We start from the raw sequence: 27,195 nt of genomic DNA, 5'->3' as shown, positions 1-27,195 counted from the left end.
GAAGAGATCACCACTGGCAAGAGTAGCCGGCAAGAAGGAACTGAGGAGCGGCGGGCCGGCAGGGGTAATAATCACCCATATAGTGGCGCCACTCTAGGGGCGACCTGCACCCGCTGGAGTTGCTAGGGTAAAAGTTTTCCCGAACGAACATGCACGCCGGCGCGTACACCCTACTGGAATGGATATGAGCAACACATTCTCAGAAGAAAAGAGTTACAAGTGGATAACCGTGTTTTTCAGTGGAGAATCATCATCGCATGGGGTGCCATGTTTCGCAGGGATCAGTAGTAGGCCGCGCTATTCAGTTTTCATCAGTGATCTGGAGGTAATTATAAAATCAACTGCTAACAATTTGCAGATGACCCAAAAACGGCAGAGTAGTAAAATAATAAGGACAAGATAGTCAAACAAATGATAGGATTGGTTTTGGTAAACTTAGCCCATTAAAAAATGTATTTAGAACGGCCAAATCCAGAATTGCACTTCTAAGAAAAAGACATTCAGGCCACATTGCAGAATGGGGAACTGTAACCTGGAACAGGTGACACCTGAAAAGGATTAGGGTCATAGCGGACAAGGCAAATGAAAAGAGCTCCCAGTGCAAAACTTGTGGCAAAAGGCTATTGGATTCTGGGATGATGAACAGGGGAATAGTGAGTAGGAGTGGGAGGATTTTTACCATAGAATGGCACACGGTGAGAATGATACTGGGATAATCGTGGATAGTTCTTTGAAAATATCTGCTCCATGTGCGGACAGCAGTGAAAAAGCTAAAGGAATAATTAGGAACAATTGGAAAAGGATACATAATAAGACAGAAAATATCATAATGCCACTATATAAATCCATGGTACACCCACACCTTGAATACTGGCATGTGGTTCTGGTCCCGCCCTCATTAAAATATATTGGAATTGAAAAAATGTAGAGAAGGAAACAAAAATTATTAGAGTACGGAACAGCTTCCATGTGAGGAGAGATTAAAAAGGCTGGATTGTCAGCTTTAAAAAGAGACAACTAAGGTGGAATAATGATAAAGATCTATAAAATCATAACTAGTGTGGAAAGTAGATAGGGAAGTGTTATTTACCCTTCACATAACGTAGAGAATTAGGGATCACCCAACGAAAAACAAATAGAAAATTTAAAATAACCAGGAAGTACTTCTTCACACAACGCACAGTCAACTGTGTAACTTCAATGGCGGTAAGAAGGAACTGAGGAGCAGGCGGGCCGGCAGGGGTATATATCACCCGCCATAGTGGCACCACTTTAGGGGGCGACCTGCCGGCCTGCTGGAGTTGCTAGGGTAAAAGTTTTCCGACGAACGTGCATGCGCGGCGCGTACACCCTACTGGAATGGATATGAGCAAGCACTCGAAGAAGAACTATATTTTGAGGTACTGCTTAGCCAGATCTTAATCCATGTAATGTGTGCTCTATTTATACTGTATTGGGCTAATTTTTAATCAGAATGTCATGCGGTACTAAGTCAAACATTTTACGTAAGTCTAAGTATATTATATCTAGACAGGTACCTTTATCAACCAAACTTGTAATCTCAAAGAATGAAATCACGTTTGTTTGACAAGATTTATTTTCCATAAAACCATGTTGACTGGCATTAACTATACTCCCTGTATCAACTGACTCCCGTACCAGATTTCCCGTTATTTTGCCCAGGATTAATGTCATGCTAATCGTCCTATAGTTACTCGGGTCATCCCACTTGCCTTTTTTGAATATTGACACAACATTAACACTCTTCCAGTCCTCTGGAACTTCCCCAGAATCCAAGATTTATTAAAAATTAAGATCAGCGGGCCAGAGAGCTCTTCAGTCAACTTTTTTAGTCTCTTATGTACAAGTTAGCCAGGCCTGCCAATTTAAAAATACTTATCCCTAGTAAATATTGTTTAACATTAACGCCTTTGAGAAGTAAGGCTCATTTTGGACAGAGACCTTTAGATAGTAAACAAGAAGACCTGTACTCTGTCCCCAGAAAACAGAGACCTCTGCTAAAGTAACGGGTGGAACTGATCTAGGTTCAATGCCTGGCTAGTACAGGCATAGGACATAGGAATTGCCAGACTGGATCAGACTCATGGCTCATCTAATTCAGAATCCCACCCGTGACAGCAGCCAGCATCAGCTACTTCAGAGGAAAGAAAAAATTACAGGAAGCTCTCAGGATAATTTATGGTCCACTGCAGTGTGTTTTATGGTCCTACAGGGAGATCCAGGAAGGGAACTTCTGTCAGTCCTAGAGGCTATAAAACCTATGGAGTTTACATTTAGCTATTGGTAACCACCTTTTACAGAAGTTAGCTTACCTGACAGTAACTGTGTTTCTTCAAGATGTTCTGTCCATCTTAGTCATCGTGCACATGCCCTATGCACAGGAGTTTGGAATGTTCTCACCAGCAGCACCCATTGAGGTGGCAAATGCACCCGGCACACCCTTGCTCTTCCCCTCCCAAGGACACAAAAGATGGAATGACCCCAACCAGCACTCATTTCCTTCAGCATCCAGAATTCATACGTTAAATTCTGAGCTGTGGAAAAAGAGGGTGGCTCATGGGATCCGCATGTGCAGAGCATCTTAAAGAATCGGAGTTACTGTACAGTAAGTAACCATGTTTTCTTTGCATATCTGTATCCATGGATCCTGCTCATGGAAATTAGCCAGCAGCTGACTGCTACACAGGATGGCAGTAGGAGTTCATCTGAACATTTGGTGGCACCACCCTACCAAATGGGGCATCTGAGCTAGAAGCCGCCACCAGAGAATAATTTTGAATGAACGTGGGAGCGGAAGACCATGTTGCTGCTATAGCAGGCTGCTGAAGCAACCTGGCCTCTGATAGACCGAGTTCTACTATGATGTAGGGGGCTCAGCTTATCAACAGCACAGGCTGTTCTAATACAGACAGAAACCCATTAAGAGTCTTTGTGCTGAAAAAGCCTTCACTTTGGATCTAATAACAAATGATATAAACAGCCTAGGTGATTTACACATATGTCGTGCCCTGTGAAGATAATACCGAAGTGCCCTTCTAAAATCCAAGGTGTGTAGCTTCGTCTCTCCCACAGATACATGAGGACTTGGAAAAAACATTGGCAAATGGATTTAATGACTAATACAGAAATCCGACATCACTCTCAGAATACATTTAGGGCGAGGTCTCATTGTTACCCTATCTGCATGAAATATTGTATATGGAGAGTTGCCATCAGAGACTGAATCTCTCATTCTATGTGCTGAAATGATTGCTGTTTTCACTGACAAATGAGGCAACAAGCAAGACAACATTGGTTCAAGATCTATAAGGGATGAGAGTACTATGTTCAAATCCCATGGTGCAGCTATTTTCCTTACAGATTCCTTACAGGACCCTTTATACATCATGAACCATCTGATGCAAAAATACTAAGGCTCCCTGCAATGGTGGATAGAAGGCCGAAATTGCTGCTAAGTGAACCTTGATTGAATTAATGGACAATCCCAATTACTTCCAAGACAGTAAATAGTCTAGAATCATAAGTGTAGAAACTTGTAACGGAGCATAGCCATGTGATGATGACCAGATGGAAAAATATTTCCATTTGGCCATGTAGGTTCTCCTAGTGAAGGGTTTTCTACTCTGTAAAGAGAGATCTTGAATTTCCAGTGATCAATTACTCTCTACTGATGAAGTCCACATAGCCTCCAAACCATACAAGCAGGGCCTGGGTGAAGAATTAGGCCGGAATTCTGGAAGACTATGTCTGCCTGATTAGGTAGAGTTATGAATCACTAGTTGGAGAGAAGCAATAGGTCTGAGTACCAGACTTGGTGAGGACAGGCTGGAGCTACTGGGATGATCCAAGCATTGTCCTGTCTCATTTTCTACAACACACTGAGAACAAAAACGCAAGATGGAAAAGCGTAAATTTAGTGATTTGAGCAGGGAATCATGAAAACATTTGCTATAGATGCCAGGCTTTTTTCTCCCTCAGGAACAGAAAATGTGATATTTCCTGTGCCTGTTGGAGGAGAACATGTCCACTTGGAGAATTCCACTTCTCAGAAGACCCATCCCACATAAAACCTGGTGAGGGCATAGCAGTACATACATACAATACAGTAAACAGTAACTAACTATTGAGCTAACTAAATAAGTACAGTGGTACTAATTAACTATTTACAAAAGCTCACAGGCAATCTCACTATTGTCATCAGTAATCATGCAGCAGAACCCCCAAGAAAAGCTCTGACTCAGAGCACAGGTGGTGAGAATGAAGTGACAGGGATCGGGGCAGGGCCATGGAAAGGCTACAAGGGCCAGAGGGCACAATGGCCACCTCAGTGGGTACTGCTAAGCAAAGCTCTCCAGATTTGCCATGTTGGACAAACGCACACCTGAGTGGAGCGCACATCTGCAACCACTCGAAGAACCATGAAGCTCTTCTCATTGTCACTTCATTGATCTCACTCAGTTGTTACCATTGACCTCACTCCCATGTCTACAGCATCAAAACAGCTTGTGAGAAAGTCCTGGTAACTAACTGACCCTCTGTACAAATGGAGATGAACACTTCTTTATGGTTCTCTGGTGTAATCCCACTGCAGATAAATCCTATCTGCCCAACATGATCTAATCATGGTCTATCTTGACCTGCAGGCTAGCAAAGGAGTAGATTTTTCTCCCCCAAAGACCCAGTTTTGGGGGGTTTTATACTCCAGCCTATATTTCACTGACTGCTTGGATCTTTCCTTGGCTGCAGTTACTACTAAGGATGACAGTAAGTAAAAAAAACAAAAATTCTAAACCCTTTGTTGGAACTTCATGTTTCAAATTCACATGCTTTGATGTGGCAGAGATTGAAGCTGGAATAGCCCACAGATCTAAAATTCCCTCCTGGATTCGCAATACTGCCATACTCTGGTATGTGGGCCGCACAACAGGAAATAGTTTATATGCCTTTTCTCATGTCATCTCCAGAGGAACTTAGAAGGTTCCAGCCACCCTCTTAAGCAACTCCTGAAATGCATTAAAGTCATCTATGGTAGCAGAGACAGAAGGAGTCATAGCCTCATCTGATGAGAATGATGAAAAAAGAGGAGGAGCGGATGGGTCTTCCTGATGGCTCTATATCATCTTCTTCATTTATCTGCTGCTGCTCTTTCTGAACGATTTCCCTTGCAGGTGAGTGAGAGACTTTGGCAACTCATGTTTAGGAGATTTGTCTCTGGACCTTGGAGTAGGTAATGGAAATTGTCCCTGAAAATGAAACTAATATGGCTAAATAGCCAGGTCTGGAATCCATGCAGACATGACATACCAGGCCAAGAAAGAGGCATCCAACAAGCATGGAGAGGCTGAGGAACATGATCGCTGTATGAAAAATAGCAAGAATACTTCCTGTGCTATTCTATATCCCTGGACAGGCCCACAGAGAATTGAGCCAGGTTGGGGGAAGGGTTTCTACTTCAAATAGGAGACAGAAAGGAGGACAAGAAAACTTCCAGAGGAGATATACTTGGGGGATCCTGGCACCCGAGGTGAACTCATGGACCTTTCTGTAAACTGACAGAGCAAAAAAACCCAAACAAACAAACAAACAAACAAAACCCTGGTACCTGTGGCCCTGGTACTGAAAAGGGTTCAAAGACAGTAATTAAAAGGTGACATCTACCAGAGGAGATTTTAGTTCCAGAGTAACTCGCCACACTGCCTAGGTAGTAATGATATTTCAATAGGTCTTGGAGGTACAGGAGGTCTGAACACCACAGAAATCTGGGACAGTGTTGAATGAGCCAGTGATTGGTGAGTGTGTCAGCACTGACTGAGCCCACGCTAAATGAATCTACACCAAACGAGCTCACAGTGAGCGTGCTGGCATTCAAAGAGTTGTGTTAAAAGAGCTCTCAGTGCTGCAGATTTAGCTGGAGGGACCAAAGTCATAGGTACCGTGAACAGATCAGTGGGTGTCTTCTTAGCTCAGTGTTGTTCCTGTGCCGAGTCCAATTATTTTTGCAGGGCCAAATGCATTGTGCCGATTTAGCCATGTCCATAGATCTATGGCTCTGTGGTTTCTTTTTGCTTGGTACTCAGAGAAGGAAAACAGTGGCAAAACAAGAGGCAAAATTTCTCCTGCAGCTAGCACAGATCATCGACTGTTGCAACAGTGTCTGTGGTGCCATTTACAAGCTCATGGAGGAGGAGGAAGCTCTCTTTGACTCCTTCAATCCAGGAGCGATAATAGTGGCTGAACGCTAGCTGCATGAGTTTCTAGGGAAGTATCTAATCTCTAACTTCTTCCTTCTGAGCCACTTCTGAGTTTGATCATGCCCACAGATTATTCCAGGCGGTAAAGTTTTAGCCAAGATTCCCTGGCCTTTTGCGTGTATTTTTTGAATCGGTTAGAAATTGCACACTTATAAGGAATATAACTCTCTCCTAAGCAATATGTCAGTCATTAAGGGGAATTACCCCTCCAACATGAAGGACAAGTCTTGAAGTGTGGAGACACGGGTTCAGACACCAGGTATCCTAACTACTAAATTATATCTACAGAAAATACTTCCTTTTTTTTTTTTTTGACAGTTGGCTCAAAATGAAACACTATGAAACGAACTAATAACTACAGAAACTACAGTAAACTAACTCTTATGGGAGACTGAGGTTGTTCTGAGTTTCTGCCAAGGGGTGCTCAGACTGGGAGTTGGAGTCGCTCTGCCCTTTCTGCCATTGGGAGGGAAGGATGAGGGTGCATGCACGACCCCTCGTGGACATTGCTGGTGAATACATTCCATAATCCTGTGCAAGCGGCACATGCGCACCATGAGTGAGATCCGCAGACAGACACTGGAAGAAGAAATTAGGATATTGTCTCAGATAAAGAAAGAACAGGGGCAGACTCAGCAACATAAATGGTTGTAAATCTTTATCTGACTCAGCTGAGCTTATGGGGAAAGCCAGGAAATAGATATTTTATATGCTGATCCCAATACCTGCATAACTTTGGCTACAGCCTACAGATTTCTGATCTCACCAGAAACTGAGTAGAACAAGTCAGCTATTAACCCAAGGGCTGGAATGCTGCTCCCTGTTAGAATACCAGGCTTTTGTTTACTGACAAGGCTTTGAAGTGTTTGGAGAATAACTCAGAAGCTGCTATTCTGCCCAAGGTCTGAAGAATCCAGGTGCCACACAGTGCATATTATGGCCATATGACAGAAACTGAGAAATTATCTCTGAAAGAAGACCAGAGGGGATGTGATTATGTGTGTGTGCTAAATTATGCAAGTTATTTTGAAACCTTATATTGAAATATATTTAACAGCAGATAAGTGGTGAAAGTCTGTCTAAGGAAGACTGGTGGATTTACTAAATAATAGCTTTTAGATAAATGCTATTAAGTATTCCAAATACAGATCAAAATGTTTTTCTGTGTATGAAGTGTTTACTAAGAAGTAGCGTTGCCCTTTCTTGCTGCAGCTGACAGGAAACTGTTATTAAAACCTATGTTCAGGATTACCTATGTAACAGTCCATAAGGGTTAACTGTGTAATGCTTTCTGAAAAGTCCTGAAGTGACAGAACTCTGATATGTGTTTCAACAAAGAGTTAAACTGAGGTACAGGAAAGGAGAGTGTTACGAGGATGTCTCTGCAATGGACGCATATTGAATACAACATCAAATTCAAGGTCTCTGTTCTGATATTCCCAGTTCTCCATGAGATAGTCCCTAGCTAACTGACACACTCCTCCCACTGTGACTTTGGCTTTCTATAACAGCTATGCTCCACTTGAAGCAGTTGATCAAAAGGGACAGAACTTTTAAATGAGCAGGACCAACTCTGTGAAGCCCATTGCCAGCAAAGACAAACAATGCCCAGGAGGCTCGGCACATTGAGAACTAAATGTCAAGCTCGTTTCTGTGACTCAGCTTGCCCTCCGAACTTCTTCACAGAAGCAAACACACTCACCCACCCACACACCCAAATTGTTATGGTATATTCATGTTTTCACTCCCAATGGCAAAAAAAAAAAAAAAAAAGAGAGAGAGATTTTTCTTACTCTTTTTTAGTACTTCTGAGGCACTCAGACACTACCATGATAGAGACCAAAGAAGCCAAATAAAAAAAGCAGATAGATACCTCCAGGTAGGGGACAGGAGTGTCTGGATTCAGAGGGTATTCCCTCAGCAGTCGCTCCTCATCCAGGAACTTTCCAGCCCTGCCATTGAAGGCTGGCTGGAAAAGCCCATAGTTCAGAACATCCTTCAGGCTGTGGTTCAAGGTACAGAGAATGCGCTGTTTGGAGACCCAGACAGGAACATCAGGATTTAGCCGCATACATTTCTATGGAGAGAAAGAGAGAGTGATTAGTGGATGGCAACCCAGCATTTCTGTAATTCCATAATCACATCCAAGAACAACAGTGGTGAGGCCATGGAACAAGCTTAGAACAGGAAATCTATAACCTTTTCCATGGCAGTGAGTAAGTGGAAATAGATAATCTGCAGAAATTAGGGAGGATAAGATCCATTAGGTCCTATCTTCTCTATCTCCTGTGATGCCAGGGCAGAATAATTCTCTACAATCTAATCTACAGGGTTTTATCCTGTCTGCAAATAAATGTTTCAAGTAATGGGATGTCCAGGAGAGTATTCCATTGCCTAATACCATGCAATTCACTGTCAGGAAGTCTTCTCCATTATTCAGCTTAAATATCCCTGTGGAAGGGTGCAGAGGCTCTACTGGACATCCAGAAGTGGAAAGATCTCACAAATATAAACAGAGACAAATGATTTTGCAAGGTGGTAGACTGCAAGCTCAATTAGGGACAATGAAGGAACCCAGAAAGGTCTTTAACCATTGGAAAGAGAGGCCTTGAAAAAGGAGGTAGAGCTCTACATAACATTTCTAGACACCATTTATGACTGCTTCTTGAAGCAGCTAGTCCTGGAACCCACAAGGGGAGAGGCAGTTCTTGATTTAGGCCTACATGGTGCACAGGATCTGGTCCAAGAGATGAATATAGCTGAACTGATCAGTAATAGAGAACATAACATAACTACATTTAACCAGGGCCAGTGCAAGGATGTTTCGCGCCGTGGGCAAAACTTCCACCTTGCGCCCTCCCCACCCCTCGCACCCCGCCCTGAGGCATCCCCACTCCTTGTGGCAGCTCCCCCCCTCCGCCCTGAGGTGCCCTCCTTGTGGCAGCTCCCCACCCTCCGCTCTGAGGCACCCCTCCTGTGCCCCAGCTCTCCCCTGCTCCGCCTCCACCCCGAGCGTTCAGTCGCTGCTTCACTTCTCCCACCTCCCAGGCTTGCGGCGCCAATCAGCTTAGGCACCGCAAGCCTGGGAGGCGGGAGAAGTGAAGCAGCCATGGCGTGCTCTGGGAGGAGGCAGGGCAGGGGTGAGCTGGGGCGGGGAGCTCCCCCGCATGCCGCCTCTGCACACCTTACAGGCTGCAGGCGGCCCTCCCTGTGCTCCCCTGCCCCAGCTCCCTCCATCTAAATGCTGGCAGCGACCGGGGTGGCCAAAGATCCGGCCGCCGCGGTCGCTGCCGAAGAAAATGCACCCTCCAAATGCCAGTGCCCTAGGCAACCGCCTAGGTCGCCTAAATGGTTGCACTGGCCCTGCATTTAACATCCTTGGAGGGGAGAAAATACCAAAGAAACTCACCACAGCAGCTTTTATCTTCATAAAGGGGAACTACACAAATGAAGAGGCTTGTTAAATGAAAATTAAAAAGAACAGTCACAAGAGTGAAATGCCTGAAAACTACATGGAGATGATTCAATAACAAAGCTCAAACTAACTGTGAGAGGCCTTCCTGGTGTGCGGCCTGGAACTGGGGTACTGCTAAGCCCTCTGTCCCTCCAACCTGTGCTTCCTCTCACCAAGCAATGCCGTGACAAGCTGCAAACCTCTGATAGGTCCTGCATTCACACAGACATCCACAGGCAGGGACACAGCCAGCTGAGTTACATGAATGCTTCTCCCAGCCACTCATGAACTAAAAATAGAGAGGCTCCAGCCAATTCCCCCAGCTCCCCATCTTTGGTCCCCGGGGCTGTACCAGCCTTCCCTGGTCAGAAGCCTGACCAGCATACATTTATAACCCCATCACCCCTCCCTCAACATGGAGAGGAAATGCACCAGCTCTTGTTCCTGAGCGGATTTCTCAAGCACTTCAACCAAAACACACAGTTTTAGGTAAACTATTAAACAGGTTTATTAACTACAGAAAGATAGATTTAGGCATAAAAGGATAGAGATGATTACCAAAGAAAATAAAAGTACGTGCACAATCTAAGCTCTGTAAACTAAACAGAATTTGAATCAAGCAGTGCCTCACCCGGATAGTACAAGAGGGTTACAGATCTTCAGTACACAGGCTGGAATTCTCCTCCAACCGTGGACCACCTTCCCCCTTCCAGACATGTTTCCAGGTGTTGAGTTGTGGAGGGAGTCAGGCCAAGCCATGCGGCCACTGTTCCCTCTTCTATATTCATAGTCCCTGTGCCTAGAAGACACTTGTCTTGGCAGGTCCTGGAGGGCTTCCCTGAGTTGCCCAGTTGAGCAATCCCCCCAGTGTGGGTGCTTCCATAACTGTCCTTGAATTGTAAATCCCCTGATTACAATTCCCCTGCTTGTTAATAGTCATTGAGTACACTCTGTCCTGAGTACCCTCCTTTGAGTGGTTTGCTTTCTTTGTATGCAAACTTACAACATATTTCAGTAACAACCACACAGCAAAATCTCATAACTTGATACACACTAATGATATACACATTTGGACAGAACAATTGCTTTCAGCAGATCATGACTTTTCATATGATATCTTACACAGCATGCTTTGTATGAAACATATCATAATTATATGCCAGTAGTGAATATGGGGTTCCAGGAGTGCCATAACCCAAATAAAAAAAATAGTAAGAGGACTGAAAAAATGAAACCATGGCTAAAACAACAGAATAAAAATGGAAGTTGGAGGCAAAAAGGCATCCTTTAAAAATTGGAAGTGAAATCCTACAAAGGAAAATAGAAAGGACAAAAAAGAATGAAGAGCAACCAGCAAAAGACACAAAATCTAACAGGAAATTTATTTTAAGTACATCAGAAGCAGGAAGCCTGCAAACAATCAATGTGGCCACTGGACGATCGAGGTGCTAAAGGTGCACTCAAGGAAAACAAGGCCACTGTGCAAAAACTAAATGAATTCTTTGCATCAGTCTTCACTACAGAGGATCTGAGGAAGATCCCACACCTGAGCCATTCTTTTTAGGTAACACATCTGAGGGACTGTCCCAGATTCAGGTGTCAATGGGGGAGGTCTGCAGAACAACTAATTGTGATATGTGACCTATCACTTAAACAAGTCTCTTCTACCAGATGACTGGATTATAGCTAATGAAATGCAGATTTTTTAAAAAGGCTCCAGAGGTGATTCTGGCAATTACAGACCAGTAAGCCTAACTTCAGTATCAGGCAAAGTGGTTGTGTAGAACTGATAAATGAAATTGTTTTTAATTTGTTCACTTTATTAATGTAAGTTCTGCTCACCATTCACTACACTTGCCTGCATTGTAACTTCTGTTCACTGTTTGATTTTGTATTTCATATGACTTGGCATTGTGCCTCTCTCATACAACTTTGTATTAGAAAATTGGTAGAAAACTTTGTATCAAATGTTATAGCCCCTAAGGATAGTATAGTTAAAGTGAAAGAAACATGTGCCTTTTTGCTAGAAGTAGAATAAGATCTTCCCCCCCACTCTTATCATTGCCCATTGACTGATGAGTGTAATGAGTGAGCTTGGAAACACCCACCTCCAGCAAGCTCACAGTTAAAAGGAAATGGAGCCAGATCAAAGGACATACAAACTTAGTCAAGTGGCAATGGGGGCAGACATAATTGCGACCTCAGGGATAAAAGCAGCACCTTCTGTAGAAAACGCCCTTTGAGCAGCATATGGGACAACCCCATGAAAAAAAGCGCACAAAGACACGCGGCCAAATTTAAATCTGTCGGATTTGCCTAAGAGGGAGCGCTATAAATACGATAGTGTCTTGCAGAGGCCGGGTCTCGTCTGCACATCGAGATCATCCGGATCCGCAGAGCCTGCTCCACCCCTCCCCCATCACTCACCTGGCGGCGTTAAGGGAGCAAGTGTTACACGCAAGACGGTGTTTGTTGCTGTTGTTGGTTCGTAATGCATACTTGTAATAGCATCTTGAATGATAAAGGTTGTTATAAACCTGTAGTACAATAAGTGGCGTTTTCTTATCTCCTGAAGCCCGACCATTAGCACTTTAGTGACACAGTGAACGAAAAAGAACGATTATCCGACCTAGATAACATTCTATAGAGGATTAAAGGCTAGATTTTGCTGAAAGAAGCTAGGAGGATAGATAGAGGTATATAAAATCATGAGTGATGTGGAGAAAGTAGATAAGGAAAAGTTATTTACTTATTCCCATAATACAAGAACTAGGGGTCACCAAATGAAATTAATGGGTAGCAGGTTCAAAACAAATAAAAGAAAGTTCTTCTTCACACAGCGCACGGTCAGCTTGTGGAACTCCTTGCCTGAGTACATTGTGAAGGCCAGGACTATAACAGGGTTTAAAAGAGAACTGGATACATTCATGGAGGTTAAGTCCATTAATGGCTATTAGCCAGGAAGGGTAAGGAATGGTGTCCCTAGACTCTGTCAGAGGATGGAGATGGATGGCAGGACAGAGATCACTTGATCATTACCTGTTAGGTTCACTCTCTCTGGGGAACTTCTCATTGGCCATTGTCGACAGACAGGATATTGGGCTAGATGGACCTTTGGTCTGACCCAGTATGGCCGTTCTTATGTTATGTAACACAATTTGATGGGAGTCAGCACAGCTTTTGTAAAGGTAAATCATCCCTCACCAATCTATTAGAATTCTTTGAGGGATTCAACAAACAGATGGACACGGGCGATCCAGTCGATACAGTGTACTAGGACTTTCAGAAAGTCTTTGACAAGACCCCTCACCAAACGCTCTTAAGCAAAGTAGGCAGTCATGAGATAAGAGGGCAAATCCTCTCATGGATCAGAATGTGGTTAAAAGACAGAAAACAAAGAGTAGGAATAAATGGTAGTTTACACAATGGAGAGAGGTAAATAATGAGGTCCCCCAATGATCTATACTGGAATCAGTGCTGTTTAACATATTCATAAAGGATTTGGAAAAAAGGGTAAACAGGTGGCAAGTATGCAGATGATACAAAATTACTCAAGATAGTTAAGTCCAAAGCAGACTACAAAGAGTTACAAGGGGATTTCTCAAAACTGGGTGACTGGGCAAGAAAATGGCAGATGAAATTCAGTGTTGGTAACTGCAAAATAATGCACACAGGAAAACATAATTACAACCATACAGATAGATAGTTCTCTGAAAACATCTACTTAATATACAGCAGCAGTCAAAAAAGCTAACAATGTTAGAAACCACTAGGAAATGGATAGATAATAAGACAGTAAATATCATAATGCCACTATCTAAATCCGTGGTAAGCCCACCTCTTGACTAATGCATGCAGTTCTGCTCACCCCATCTCAAAAAAAAAAGGTAGAATTGGTGAAGGTACAGAGAAGGGCAAAGAAAATGATTGGGGGTATGGAATGGCTGACATATGAGGAGAGATTAAAAAGACTGTGACCAGTCAGCTTAGAAAAGAGATGACTAAGGGGAGGATATGACAGAGGTCTATAAAACCGTGAATGCTCTTGAAAAAGTGAATAAAGGAGTATCATTGACTCCTTCACCTAACACAAGAACCAGGGGTCACCAAATAAAATTAATGGGCATTAAGTTTAACACAAACATAAGAAAGTACTTTTTCACATAACACACAGCTAACCTGTGTAACTCATTGCCAGGAAATGTTGTGAAGTCCAAAAGTATATCAGGGTTCAAAACAGAATTAGATAAAAACACTGCATAACCTACTAAAACCAACTAATCCACACCACATTACTGGTACTAATTTCTACTAACTACTTACACTACAAAAATTCATCAAGTAGCTGTGACACAGAAAACAAACTGTGAAGACAGAACCACATGGGGAGATCAGACTTAGGCCACTGGCCTAAACACAACAAGAAAGAACTGAGCAGGGGTGGGGCATTGTTGCCCTTATATAGCCTCTGAAGAAGCCACAAGGAGGCGCAGGATGTGTGCACTGCCCTAGAGGATACTGCTGCAGGAAGAAAGTCTCCAGCTCTCAGTGTATCTGACACAAACACCTGAGTGGAATACGCATCTACAACCACTTACCAAAGAAATTCCATTTTAAATTTGTTCTGAAGCTGCCACACAATTTCCAGTCTGTTGCTCCGGACTGCTGTGGAACCAAAGAGCCTGCCACAGAACGCAAGTCAAACTAGCTACAGAGTATGAAGGGGCTAGGTCATGATCAGGGATCCTAGTTTTCTGAGACAAAAAAAACAAAATTCTCTAATAAAAAAAAATTAAAATCCATGTTTTTCCATGATTACAATGAAACGCTCAACTTTAGTTTCCCTAGCCACAATACATATAAGTATCAGTTGAACACAATGTTTTATTGATATACAGCAGAACCCCGTTTATCCAAGCCTCCATTATCTGGCTCTCCATATTAATCAAACCACCAGCCACCTGGGGCTCACAGCCCGACCTCTGTCATCTCCAAGGGGTTGGTGGTTCGGTTAACAGAGAGAGCCGGATAATGGAGGCTCAGATAAACAGGGTTCTGCTGTATATATTTTTATTTTTTCACAAAATGTAAAACCTAAAGATTCTCTGTAAAAATGCAAATTCCACACTTTTCCATGGCAAACAGATTTGTAGGATCTGTGGTCATGATGCAATGACTTCGGTGGCAACTTCAAGCTAGTAACCTTGGACCCTAAACACAACAGGTAAAGGAAAGGGATGGACGGAACGTGCCCTGGCACTAAGAATGTTGGAAATGTAATGGGCTAAAGATGGGCAATTGTATTAGATAAAAACTGCAACTCTCTGATGTACCCATGGAATTGTGCTTCTCAGGTATAAAAATGGCCACTGACCATGGAAAGCTTAATCAGTTTGAAATCTATGGTTAACTTTGATATATTGCAGGGGGGAGAAAAGGACAGCAATAAAGCAGAATGAGTCAATCCTGCCAAAGGCTAAAAGAGTAATAAGAAGAGGTTCTTACCAATAACAAAGGGAGGGAAAATGGGGGCAAATAAACACGAAAAAGAAAATTGGAACATAAATACATGGTAGGTGAAATGAATGCTGAATATTTTTAAAACATTCAGTTACTGAACTGCTTGTTAAGATTTATCCAGATTTTAACACGAAAAATAATTGGACTTAGCAAGTAACAAAGACCTTGTAAATACAGTCATAAAGGCTCTGATGATAACAATAATACCTAGCTCTTCTATAGTGTTTTTCATCAGTGGATCTCTAAGAACTTCACAATTTTTAATGCGTTTTATCTTCACAACACTCCCAGACGACTGGAAAAAGGCTAATGTAGTGCCCATATTTTAAAAAGGGAAGAAAGAGAACACGGGGAACTACAGACCGGTCAGCCTCACTTCAGTTCCTGGCAAAAGCATGAAGCAGGTCCTCAAGGAATCCATTTTGAAGCACTTGGAGGAGAGGAAGATGATCAGGAACAGTCAGCATGGATTCACCAAGGGCAAGTCATGCCTGACCAACCTGATTGTCTTCTATGATAAGATAACTGTTTTTGTGGATATGGCGAAAGCGGTGGATGTGATATATCTTCACTTTAGCAAAGCTTTTGATATGGTCTCCCACAGTATTCTTGCCAGCAAATTAAAAAAGTATGGATTGGATGAATGGACTATCAGGTGGATAGAAATCTAGCTAGATTGTCAGGCTCAACAAGTAGTGATCAATGGCTCAATGTCTAGCTGGCAGCCGGTATCAAGCAGCATGCCCCAGGGGTTGGTCCTGGGGCTGGTTTTGTTCAACATCTTCATTAATGATCTGGATGATGGGTTTAATTACACCCTCAGCAAGTTTGCAGATGACACTAAGCTGGAGGGAGAGGTAGCTACGCTGAAGGGTAGGGATAGGGTCCAGAGTGAGCTAGACAAATTGGAGGATTTGGGCCAAAAGAAATCTGATGAGCTTCAAAAAGGACAAGTGCAGAGTCCTGCACTTAGGAAGGAAGAATCCCATGCACTGCTACAGGCTGGGGATTGAGTGGCTAGGAAGCAGTTCTGCAGAAAAGGATCTAGGGGTTACAGTGGACAAGAAGCTGGATATGAGTCAGCATTGTGCCCTTGTTGCCAAGAATGACAACGGCATATTGGGCTGTTTTAGTAGAAGCATTGCCAGTAGATCGAGGGAAGTGATTATTCCCCTCTATTCAACACTGGTGAGGCCACACCTGGAGTACTGTGTCCAGTTTTGGTCCCCCCACTAAAGAAGGGATGTGGACAAATTGAAGAGAGTTCAGCGGAGGGCAACAAAAATGATTAGGGGTCTGGGGCACATGACTTACGAGGAGAGGCTGAGGGACCTGGGGTTATTTAGTCTGCAGAAGAGAAGGGTAAGGGGGGATTTGATAGCAGTCTTCAACTACCTGAAGGGGGGTTCCAAAGAAGATGGAGCTAAACTGTTCTTAGTGGTGGCAGATGACAGAACAAGGGGTAATGGTCTCAAGTTGCAGCAGGGGAGGTCTAGGTTGGATATTGGGAAACACTAGTTCACTAGGAGGGTGGTGAAGCACTGGAATGGGTTCCCTAGGGAGGTGGTGGAATCTCCTTCCTTAGAGGTTTTTGAGGCCCAGCTTGACAAAGCCCTGGCTGGGATGATTTAGTTGGTATTGGCCCTGCTTTGAGCAGRGGATTGGACTAGATGACCTCCTGAGATCCCTTCTAACCTAAATATTCTATGATTCTATGAATATTGTCCCCATTCTATAAAGTGGGAATGGAGGCACGGAGGCACAGACCCACAAAGGTACTTAAGCTCCTAACCACCACTGATTTTCAATGGAAGTCTGGAGCATCAATAGCTTTGTGGGTGTGTGTCTGACAGGCTACGGCCCTGATCCACCAAAGGGACTTCGGCATTGCATTTTTTGCACTTAGGAGAGCACAAACCTGTGAGGTGCCTAGGCTCCCATACAACGAATGGGGCGAGACAGTGCCTTGCAATGCAAGGCACAAGCCAGTACGCTAGGCGGGAGCTGCCTAATGTAGCCAATGGGAGATGCTGGTGGGGAGGGCGGGTGTGCTAAGTCCAGGGGCGGCTCTAGTTTTTTTGCTGCCCCAAGCATGGTAGGCAGGCTGCTTCGGTGGCGTGCCTGCAGGAGGTCCCCGGTCCAGCGGATTCGGCGGCACACCTGCGGGAGGTCCAGCGGTCCCGCAGCTTCGGTGTACCTGCCGCTGAATTGCTGCCGAATCCATGGGACCAGCGGACTTCCCAGAGGCAAGTCGCCAAAGGCTGCCTGACTGCCGCCCAAGGCACACGCTTGGCGCGCTGGTGCCTGGACCTGCCGCTGGTTAAGTCCCATCCCCTCACAGAGAACCCTAACCACTAGAGTCAGTCTTACTCTTTCCCTGGCCCAATTACTCTTGAATTATTCCGTTAAATAATTAAAGTGGAACAACTTTGATCTGAGAGATTGAGGAGACCCATAGCAGGCTATTCTCTAGCCCAATGCTTAGGGCACTTACCTAAGAGGCAGCAGGGCCCTGTTCTATCCTATCCCTTCTTCTCATTGGGCTGAGGGAGTATTTGAACTGGTCGTCTCCCACGTCCCAAGTGAATGCTCTAACCCGTGAGCTAAGGGGTTATGAGGGAGGCCCTGCCAGCCTCAGAGCTGTTCTTGTGTGGCGTAAGGAGCAGGCCCCACATGCAATTTAAGCAAAGAAGTTCCTGTCTTCCCCCCGTTAATGGAGCTTTCTGGGGCTCAGGCAGGAGGTAGGCACCGAGACACCCAGAGTGAGGCAACAGTGCATGTGCTCCAAGGTTGAAACATAGGAAACTTTTACTGCAAAGACTTGGGGTCCAGGTGAGTTTCGGCATCTACAGGGTTAGGCACAAGCAGGAGTTTTGTGGGTCACAGTGTTGACTGAAAATGGGACTGAGGCAACTAAGTACTTTATGGATCCCGCCCTTTTTTGTCCAAGATCACACAGGAACTCTGCAGTGCAGCAGGGAATTGAAGCCAGGTTTCCCAAGTCCTATGCTAGTCCCATAACCATGACATCACCTTGTCACGGAGAAACACATAAACACATGCTTAAATCCCACTTACTTCAGTGTGTTTCAGAGTTTTACTCAACTGAGGCCAAACAGCACACTCAAGAATACTTGAAAATGTGGAGAGATCACATGGCCCAGCAAACATTCATTCTGAGGTTTCACTAGAATTAGCCAGCATACTTACTGAACACTGACAATTATTTTTGAAAAGTCAGAGAACTGGGAGATACCAAAAGTTCAGTAATAGCAAATATGGTACCAATATTTTTTTTTAAAAAGAACAAACCTGGTAATTACAATCCAGTAAGTTAAAAACAAAACAGCTGAAAACATTATTAACAGAGCAATTCTGTAGACATCTGCAAACATAGTTCTCAAACTTCCTTATTGCGGGCTGAGACCCTCTTGGGGACACCTCATCTCTCAGCCTCAATTCCACTTTCCCTGTAGCAACTCTAATGCTTGGTTATATGAAAAATTAATGTTAGGACATTACTGTGGGGAAAGATGAAAACACATTTGCTTTATTGCAGTGAGTGTTGCTGCTTACCAACAACCTCCCATTTTGCATTTGGGCTACTTCCTCTTTCTTTCATTTTATCAGCACTGAAACCACCCCACTATAAACTCATGTTCTCTCTCTTTAGCTCACTTTGTAGTTTGATTCTCCTCACCTGTGTGTTTGTTACCGCTCCAACTGCACTGTTGTCCACAAATCTGATCACTATTGAATTTACACTGACAGACACCTCCTGTGATGCAGAGATGTCAATTGCCCATTTCATTTTAAGTGGTTTCTTGCAATACATGTTAAACCCGTATCCATAACAATCTTTCCACCTTGTATTTAGCTGCGATACTCTGGTAACCTTTTCCAGATCTGAAGAAAAGCTCTGTGTAAGCTCAAAAGCTTGTCTCCCTCACAAACAGAAGTTGGTCCAACATAAGATACTACCTCACGCAACTAGGTTCCAAGGGTGGGAGGCACTAAGCGTGCCAACCTCAATCTCCTTAGATTTTTTAGTCCTGGATTTAAACCCGCTGCATATAGAGCACTTTTGCCTAATGTCTCCTTTTCCCAAACAACAGGAGTGAGGATCACTGACTGGCAGAGAGTTATTACAGCCGGAACAGCATTTAAACACCAGGACTTCGGCATGTCCCAATACTGTGTCATATGCTCAAAACAAAAACAAAAAAAGACATTTATCTATAAACAAGCACCACTAACTATAACTACACTAAAGTGAATTAGCTAACTATATACAGCAACAATTTGAGGAAAACTTTTCTTTTAGTGAAAAGGGGAAAGTGTCATAATCCACACATGCTCTGACTAGCAACCACAGCAGTGAGAATGAACTGAGGGAGAGTAGGGACAGTTCCGCCCCTTTATGCAATTAGCTGGCAGCATGAGCGTGTAGAAAGCGCATGCGCTGCCCCAGTAGGTATCGCTATGGGAAAAAGTTCTTCAGCTTCAGTGCGCTGGGAGCGCGCACACCTGAAACAGAATGGACATGTGCAATCACTTGAAAAGGGAGGAACTATTAAGAGAACTAGGCATGGCATGTATTAAATGCAAAATTGTATTGAGGCAGCATTACAGTTGTATAACGTCTCCCTTGAGGTGCGACTGCTTTGCACCTCACTGCTGGAAGATACAAGACTTAAGGCTGGCGAGGCTACCATGGAAGGCTCACCTCAGAGAATCACTAAGCTATCTCACCAGGGCCGGCCCACAACATTTTGGCATCTGAGGCGAGGAGCTCAAATGATGCCCCCATGCCTCCTTGCTTGGGCCAAAACTTTGAAAGGTCTCAGTTCTGCCTTCTTCCTGTTCTACTCCTCTCATGGTTCTGCTCTGCTACCGACCACAATAAAGGAGAACTAACAACTTAAAATGCCTTGTTCAAATTTTCAGTAACTTTCAAACGCCTGAACAGCAAATGTAACTTTTCTTGTCTGCACAGTAAACATTGGCATTTTTATCTGTTTGAATAATCAAAGTGGTGCTTTCCATACCTTCTTGGTTGCAAAGATTTGAACTGCTTCCTGAAGGTCCACAGTCTGGGCCAGCTCATGCTCTATTGAGATAGTTGCAAGGCTGACCAGCCTCTCCTCTGTTGTTGTGGAGCGTAGATGTGTTTTTTACTACCTTCAGCTTGGAGAAGCTGCGTTCTCCACTCGCAACTGTTACAGGAAGTGTTAGAAGTATGTGCAGAGTGACAAAAGCATTTGGAAAGAGGGTGGTCATCTTATTTGTGCACATATATTCCAGAACAGCCTTTGGAGTTGATCTTGCTGAAATGTGTCTTGAAATGGCTCTCAGTTCATCACCTAAATCACTCACATCAATATTGTGCATGTCATCATGTGTCAACACTGTCTCTAGCGCCCGGCATTGCTGGTGGAGGTCTTCTTCAGGTATAGTGAGGAGTTTTGGAATATCATACAACATCGCAAATATACTGCTGTGTTCCTTGAGCTGCATGAAATGTTCTTCAACTGACTGTACTGCACAATCTAGCACCTGGTTAAAGAATTCAACTTTGAATTGTTGTTTGGGGTTTCTTATGAGATTATCCAGTGCCTGCCCCCCCCCCAACACAAAGGCAAGTCTAAAGTCTCCATCTGCCCCTAAGGGTTGGATCCTGCACCTTTTAGCTCAGTTAGTTTTGCCACTGACTTCAATGGGTGCAGGATCTGACCCTAAGTACCCTGCTTTTCAGAGAGCCTGAAGTGGATGAGAGCTGTAGGTGCTCAGAATTTCTGAAAAGCAGGCCTAGGTCTGGATTTACGAGCTTAACTTCAGGCAAGTTTGGAAATTCTGGCTTTTATAACTTGCGGTGAGTGAGTGCCAAAATCAGGGCTGGAGTGTGAGAGTTTCTGGCTCCATGTCCTTTGTTCAGATCGCTAGCACTTGCTTCTCTCTTTGCCTTTCCGCATCGGCAATTCGTTGACAACTGAGGGGGGAATTAATTAGAAAGTTTTTTAAAGTTCAGGGTTTTTTTTAAACTTTGATCATCCAGATTTCTCCCCCAGAATCCTTCCTGCAGTCCCAGCGCCCCATGCTTCCGACGCAATCCAAGCTCTGCATGCAGAAATCCTATCAAACTGAGTTCATTATGCCCAAAACAAGATGCACTGAGGAAATGAGGAAGTGGAAGAGTAGCACTGAAGGGGAATTAGCTAACAGGAGGAGTATGCTGAAGACAAAGGAAACACATGGGAGTTTGTATGAAAAGTAGTTCATCCTTTCTCAGCCCATTCATAAGTTAATAATTTATCAGAGATTAATGCTACACCTTGAGGCACATAAGACGTTGCCTTGTTCTTACATTAGCTTGGCTTTATTGTAATTCCTTTATCTTACCTTTTCCCCCACCCCCAATTTATACCCACCTGGGGCCATACTAATATAACAGCATAAGATTTAGTTACGAAGGAGTATAATATGAGTGCAGAATTCACTTTGTGGCCTGCTGAATCAGTGCTCATCAGCATTAATCACTGAACGGTCATCAGAAATTACAATTTTTACGTTGAGGGTGAAAAAAATCACACACCCAATGCATAGATATGCATGCACTCTTCATTAGGACGTCCATGGCTCTGTACTGTCTGAAATGAGTAAACGGCTCTGGGCTTGAGGAAAGAGGGAGTGTGAGAAAGGATGAGCGAGACAAGTGAGTGAGAGAAAAAGGAAATAGAGGGGAATAAAGCAAAGAGAATGGTGGTATACATGTGGTGAGAGAGTGAGCATCCGTAATGCTGCATCTCTGGGTGGATTGTTGGAAAAAGGGATTGAACGCAGGATCTCTGGTTCTAAAAATACAAATCTCTGTTGCCTCATCTAAAAGGAGCAGCTCCATTAGCTGAGGCTGTAGCCTCTAAACTTCTAAATCAGCAGTTCTCAGCCAAGGGTGCATGTACCTCTGTGGGTACGCAGAGGTCTTCCAGGGGGTACATCAACTCATCTAGATATTTGCCTAATTTTATAATAGGCTATATAAAAAGCACTAGTGAAGTCAGTACAAATTAAAATTTCATACAGACAATGACGTTTGTACTGCTCTGTATACTACACATTGAAATGTAAGGGATGTTAGATGAGATGGGATCTGAGTTACTACAGAGAATTCTTGAGTGCTGGCTGATGAGTCTTGCCAACATGCTCAGGGTTTAGCTGATCACCATATTTGGGGTCGGCAAGGAATTTTCCTCCAGGACAGATTGGCAGAGGCCCTGGAGGTTTTTTGCCTTCCTCTGCAGCCTGGGGCATGGGTCACTTGCTGGTGGATTCTCTGCAGCTTGAGGTCTTCAAACCACAATTTGAAGACTTCAATAACTCAGACATAGGTTAGGAGTTTGTTATAGAAGGGGATGGGTAGGAGTCTGTGGACTGCTTTGTGCAGGAGGTCAGACTAGATGATCATATTGGTCCCTTCTGACCTTAAAGTCTATGAGTCTATGATCACCAAGTTCAATGAATGAGAACTGCATGGGACAAAAAAAGCTTTAGAGTTTAACTTTCGGATCCGTGTCTGCACTCCTCTGTTCTTTCCTCTCATGTTGGCACCATTATCATAGCCTTGATCGCAATTCCCATATCTTCCAGCTTTTTAGGAAGCACATTCGTCATACCAGCTCCTGCAGTATCATCAATATCAATAAACTCTAGAAAATGCTCTCTGACAGTCACCATTGCAGGGACATTGTCACTAGGTTCTGTTGTTACAAAATGCACCATTAAGGTCATTTGTTCCGTATGGCTGATGTCAGGTGTGCAGTCCAGAATAACAGAGTATCTTGCTGACTTCAGATTTGCCACAATTTTCTGTTTGACTTTTGTTGCCAGTAACTGTATGATCTCATTTTGAATGGTTTTTCCAAGGTAGTGGTGTACGTACATTTCTTGGGTGGTGACTCTTCTTAGATGATCCTGGAGTATAGGATCAAACTCAGCCATCAGCTCCACAATTTTAAGGAAGTTTCCATTGTTTGGCACATACAGCTGATCTGAAGTGCCACACAGTGCTAGATTTTGGGTAGCAAGCATTCTCACAATGGCAATGAGCCCTTTCAGAACATTTTGCCAGTAAAGAGACTCTGATGCAATCTTTTCTTGATGCTGATCATCTGTGGTGGCCTTTAACCTTAGTCTCATCTCACGCTCTTTCCCCCTATGGAATGCTCTCTGGTGATTTGCTGCCTTCTCATGGCATGCCAGATTTCTAGCCAGATTTTTCCAGTACTTTGTTCCTGTAGAACCCAATCTGTCTGGAATATTAGACTAGAAGAGTTTGCAACAAAAACAGTATTCAGCATTCTGGGTTTTCGAGTACATAAGCCATGGCCTCTCCACTTTGTCACATTGGGGATTTCACACCAGTAATGTGTTGGATGGAAACTTGTATTTTCATCGTCTTTGGGGAACATGAAGTTTTTCACTTGCTGTGGTCCAGGCAGTACAAGGAAGTCCCCCAGGCTACTGCTCAAGTGGGTCCACAGTCCTGGATCACCTAGATTTAAGGAACTAAACTCAGCAGCAGCTGTTTCTTGCGCCTCCACCACATTTCTCTGATCTACACTTTTCTTCAGGAATGTGCATGGTTACATCCATCTGAGATGGAGATAAGGATGCTGCAGTAGCTGCCAGGTCACCTGCACTCTGACTAACCTAATGGGAGATCAGCAGGGCATCTCCTCACCACTCACATCCTCACTGCGGGCTGGAAAGGCTCACCTGAATGGAATGAACTTGTTCTTATAATCTAGGGAGCTGCTTTCCTGTTTTTATTTTAGAATAGAAAGCTCCTTTGCTTCTTTCTTTTTCTACGCTTGTCCCAGAGGCGCTTTCTTCTTCTCCGACCCATGACTGCTGCTGTGCCAGCCCTATGTGACTCTCAACGCAGTCTTGTAATGGGGGCAAAATAAGCAGCTGGTTCGCACCTGAGTGAGGAAGGATATCAGCCATCTTAGGCCGCCTTCTGTCCTGCTACTTCATTTGACTGCTGTCCCTCAGGTGGGTCAGGGAACGCAGACGGAAGCTGGGGAAGCTGGCTCTCATGTCATGGGCCGCTCCTGGGGTTGCACGATGAAGATCTACCTTTGTAAATACCAGTGTTGTGAATTAATAAAGGTTCCTCCCCTCTCTCTGTTCTGCTGCCCAGCTGCTTGTACCCTTTGACTTCTCTGTTATTCCCTCTCTCTCTCTAACGTCTTTTCTTTAGATTACTTTCTCCTTTCCTGAAAATTTTTTCTCCCCCTGTTATGGCTCCTTGTGTTTTAAACCACAGTACATATGCATCCCAATATTTGATCATAATACTAAGGCACGCCGGCCCAGGTTTTATAGTTAACCGGTTTATCACTTGGTTTTTCCCCTTTTCTGTAAAGGACTTTGATGTTAGGACTCTTGTTATAGCATATTTCAGATCCGGGGCTAGGGTCTCGTACAGGGGTCCTACCCCTTGGTAGTTTACTTGCGCTGCACCCATCATTAAAAATTCTTGCTAATGGCTAGTCTGCAATGGCATTCAAAAATTAGAAAAAAAAAAAATAAAGACACGCAGTCTTGAATAGTCTTTGTGCGATCAAGATTAGATCTGGCCCTTGATTTGGCCCATTAAGTGTTCAAGTTCGGCTCAGCTTTACCTCGGATTGGTGAATCATCTACGATCCTTTCGTTACACTCAGCTCTCCAGATCTCCCTTCATTTGTTTCATCCTATGCGTGCCCAAATTCTACGCCGTCAAGCTCGGTCATCAGTGAGCGTATCTACATTTGCGATTTCCCTGAGGCAAAATATTATTAAGAGGGGACTGAGGGTAGATATATGAGAACCATGCCATACCCGCCAGTTATCCTTCCCTGCATTCATCCTACAGAGCTGCCGGACATGTAGAGCCCCACCGAATTAGCCCACTTCTTACTTTCTTTGTCTTTTCTTGGCCGGAACTTGCTACGTTTATCATGCGCTCTTGGTATTGGCCGCCCCAACACTACTGCTTCCTTAGCTATGAAGCTGTGCTTATTTGACTGCCATTGGTTTATAATGTCCTTTTGCCCTGTAATAAAGGTATCCGAACTGTCTGTACAATTCGTGATCTTTCTATAGCCCCCCACCCCTCCCTTCCATTCTCACTTTATTTTATCTCCTCATACAACATTTGTTCTGACCTTGCTATTATAAATCAGGTAGCCTGTCCCTTTACTTGGTGCCCTCCTTGCTCATCCAATCGCGCACACGCCCATACCGTCCACTCCTTGTAGCTTTGCTGTCATACCAATCTCTGTTTGCATCTTCTTAATCACCTCTCTGAGTGCTGCTCAGCAGCTTTGATCGCAGATACAACTGAGCCATTAGCGCCTAATGGTCTTTTTTTCACCCGCCGACCCTTTACGCATGTTGAGACACAAGCTTCCACACCCATGTGCAGGCTTTGGTCCTGATAGTATGTGGTTGCCTGCAGCTGCACCCCTCTCAAATAATTCCCCGGTCTGTACGCCTCTCGGAACGGTGGCCGCATCCTGCTAACTTCGTCCTAACAAGGTTCTTTTCTGCTCTAGGGTCCCATAATCCACTTACACGCACCTGTACTCTAACTCCACTATTGCTCTGCCATTTTATGCTACTCAGCTTTTAATTAGGAGTTAGCCCGGTTTTTAAGGACCAGTCAAAAGAACCTACTAAGAGCCTTGGGCACTGGAAGCCAGATCAGCGCAGTTATTGCAACCTACGATCTAATTCTACTTACGGGACTCTATGATCTTACATGCAGAGCATCAGATCAAGCCCTATATTGTCTCTTTTTTACATGCTCCTCCTGAAATGCACTGCCATCTAGTTTGATAGCACTCCTGGATAAGCCAAAATACTGAATCTCATCCTGAGTGCTTAGAATAGAACTTTCTTGTATAAGTTTTTGATCACTTTTTCGAACCTGTTTAAAAGGAAAAAAATGGCAGTTGATACTCAGGTTTCTCCTAATAAAAAGCCAGCATTATTTTTCTTTTCCCAGACTTCATGATCATCCAAACACAATTATAGGGTGCGCCGGGAAAAAGCTACTGCCCAGACCAGAATAAAGCAAAGCATCTAATAGAAATTGCTTAGAATGGAACGAAGCGGCAGGTCCTTTGCTCCAAGAGGGACTGAGGGACCCGCCACCGAAGACCCGGACATGCCACCCCAATAGCGGCCGGAATGCCGCCTCTTGGTATTGGCCGCCCCAAGCACCTGCTTCCTTAGCTGGTGCTTTGAGCCAGCCCTGTATATAGGTGTCTATTACCCCCCACCCCCATCTTGATTTTTCACACTTGCTGTTTGATCACCCTACTTGTGCCCTCCTTCTTCCAGCACAGCACTCCACCATCTCTGTGCATCTAGAGCAGAGAGAATACATACGCACCAGCAGTAGACACAACTTTCCACACCCTGGGTCCTAGTGGTGCCCCCCCACAGTCTGGTACCTGAGGGGGCCGCCTCAGTTTGCCTCATGGTACAGCCAGCCCTGTATCCCACTCTGCCATTGCCAGCATTGGAGGTAAGGCCAAGTATAAGGAGCCATGGGGCACTGGAAGCCAGATCAGCGCTTAAGCTACTCTAAGTTACACCAAGGGACCAATCCAGTGCAGAGCCAGATCAAGCTTATAGTCTCTTTTTTACATGCTCCCTCCTGAAATGCACAGTGCACTCCTTGGATATAGCCCAAAATCTGAATCTCAACGCTTAGAAAATTTGTAGTTGTTTTTTGTTTAAAAGGAAAAATAGTGATACTCAGCCCAAGAAAGAGCATATTTTTCCAGACTCATATCACCAAACACAATTGAGGGGGAAAAGGCCAGAGAGAAAAAGCATAGAAATTGTCTCAGAAGAGGAATGTTTAGGAAACGTACGTAAAAATAGGAGTGTTGTAAT

At 44.1% G+C, this 27,195-nt stretch overlaps 1 protein-coding gene across 1 annotated transcript in view; it reads right to left on the bottom strand.

Annotated features, from left to right (window-relative positions):
* LOC116823921 (SH3 and multiple ankyrin repeat domains protein 2-like) overlaps positions 1-9,702 on the bottom strand; it is a 109,617-nt gene extending 99,915 nt beyond the window's left edge. Inside the window, exons 1-2 of the mRNA XM_075063439.1 lie at positions 9,682-9,702; positions 8,146-8,349 (exon numbers count right to left, since the gene is read on the bottom strand). Coding sequence (XP_074919540.1) covers positions 8,146-8,349; positions 9,682-9,702 — 225 coding nt within the window. The remainder of the gene's footprint in view (positions 1-8,145; positions 8,350-9,681) is intronic.
* Positions 9,703-27,195: the final 17,493 nt, after the last annotated feature.

The sequence above is a fragment of the Chelonoidis abingdonii genome, chromosome 1, assembly GCF_003597395.2.
Source record: "Chelonoidis abingdonii isolate Lonesome George chromosome 1, CheloAbing_2.0, whole genome shotgun sequence".
Lineage (NCBI taxonomy): Eukaryota > Metazoa > Chordata > Testudines > Testudinidae > Chelonoidis > Chelonoidis abingdonii.
The sequence above is the reverse complement of the archived record's forward strand: the minus strand, read 5'-3'. Positions and strand labels throughout refer to the sequence as shown.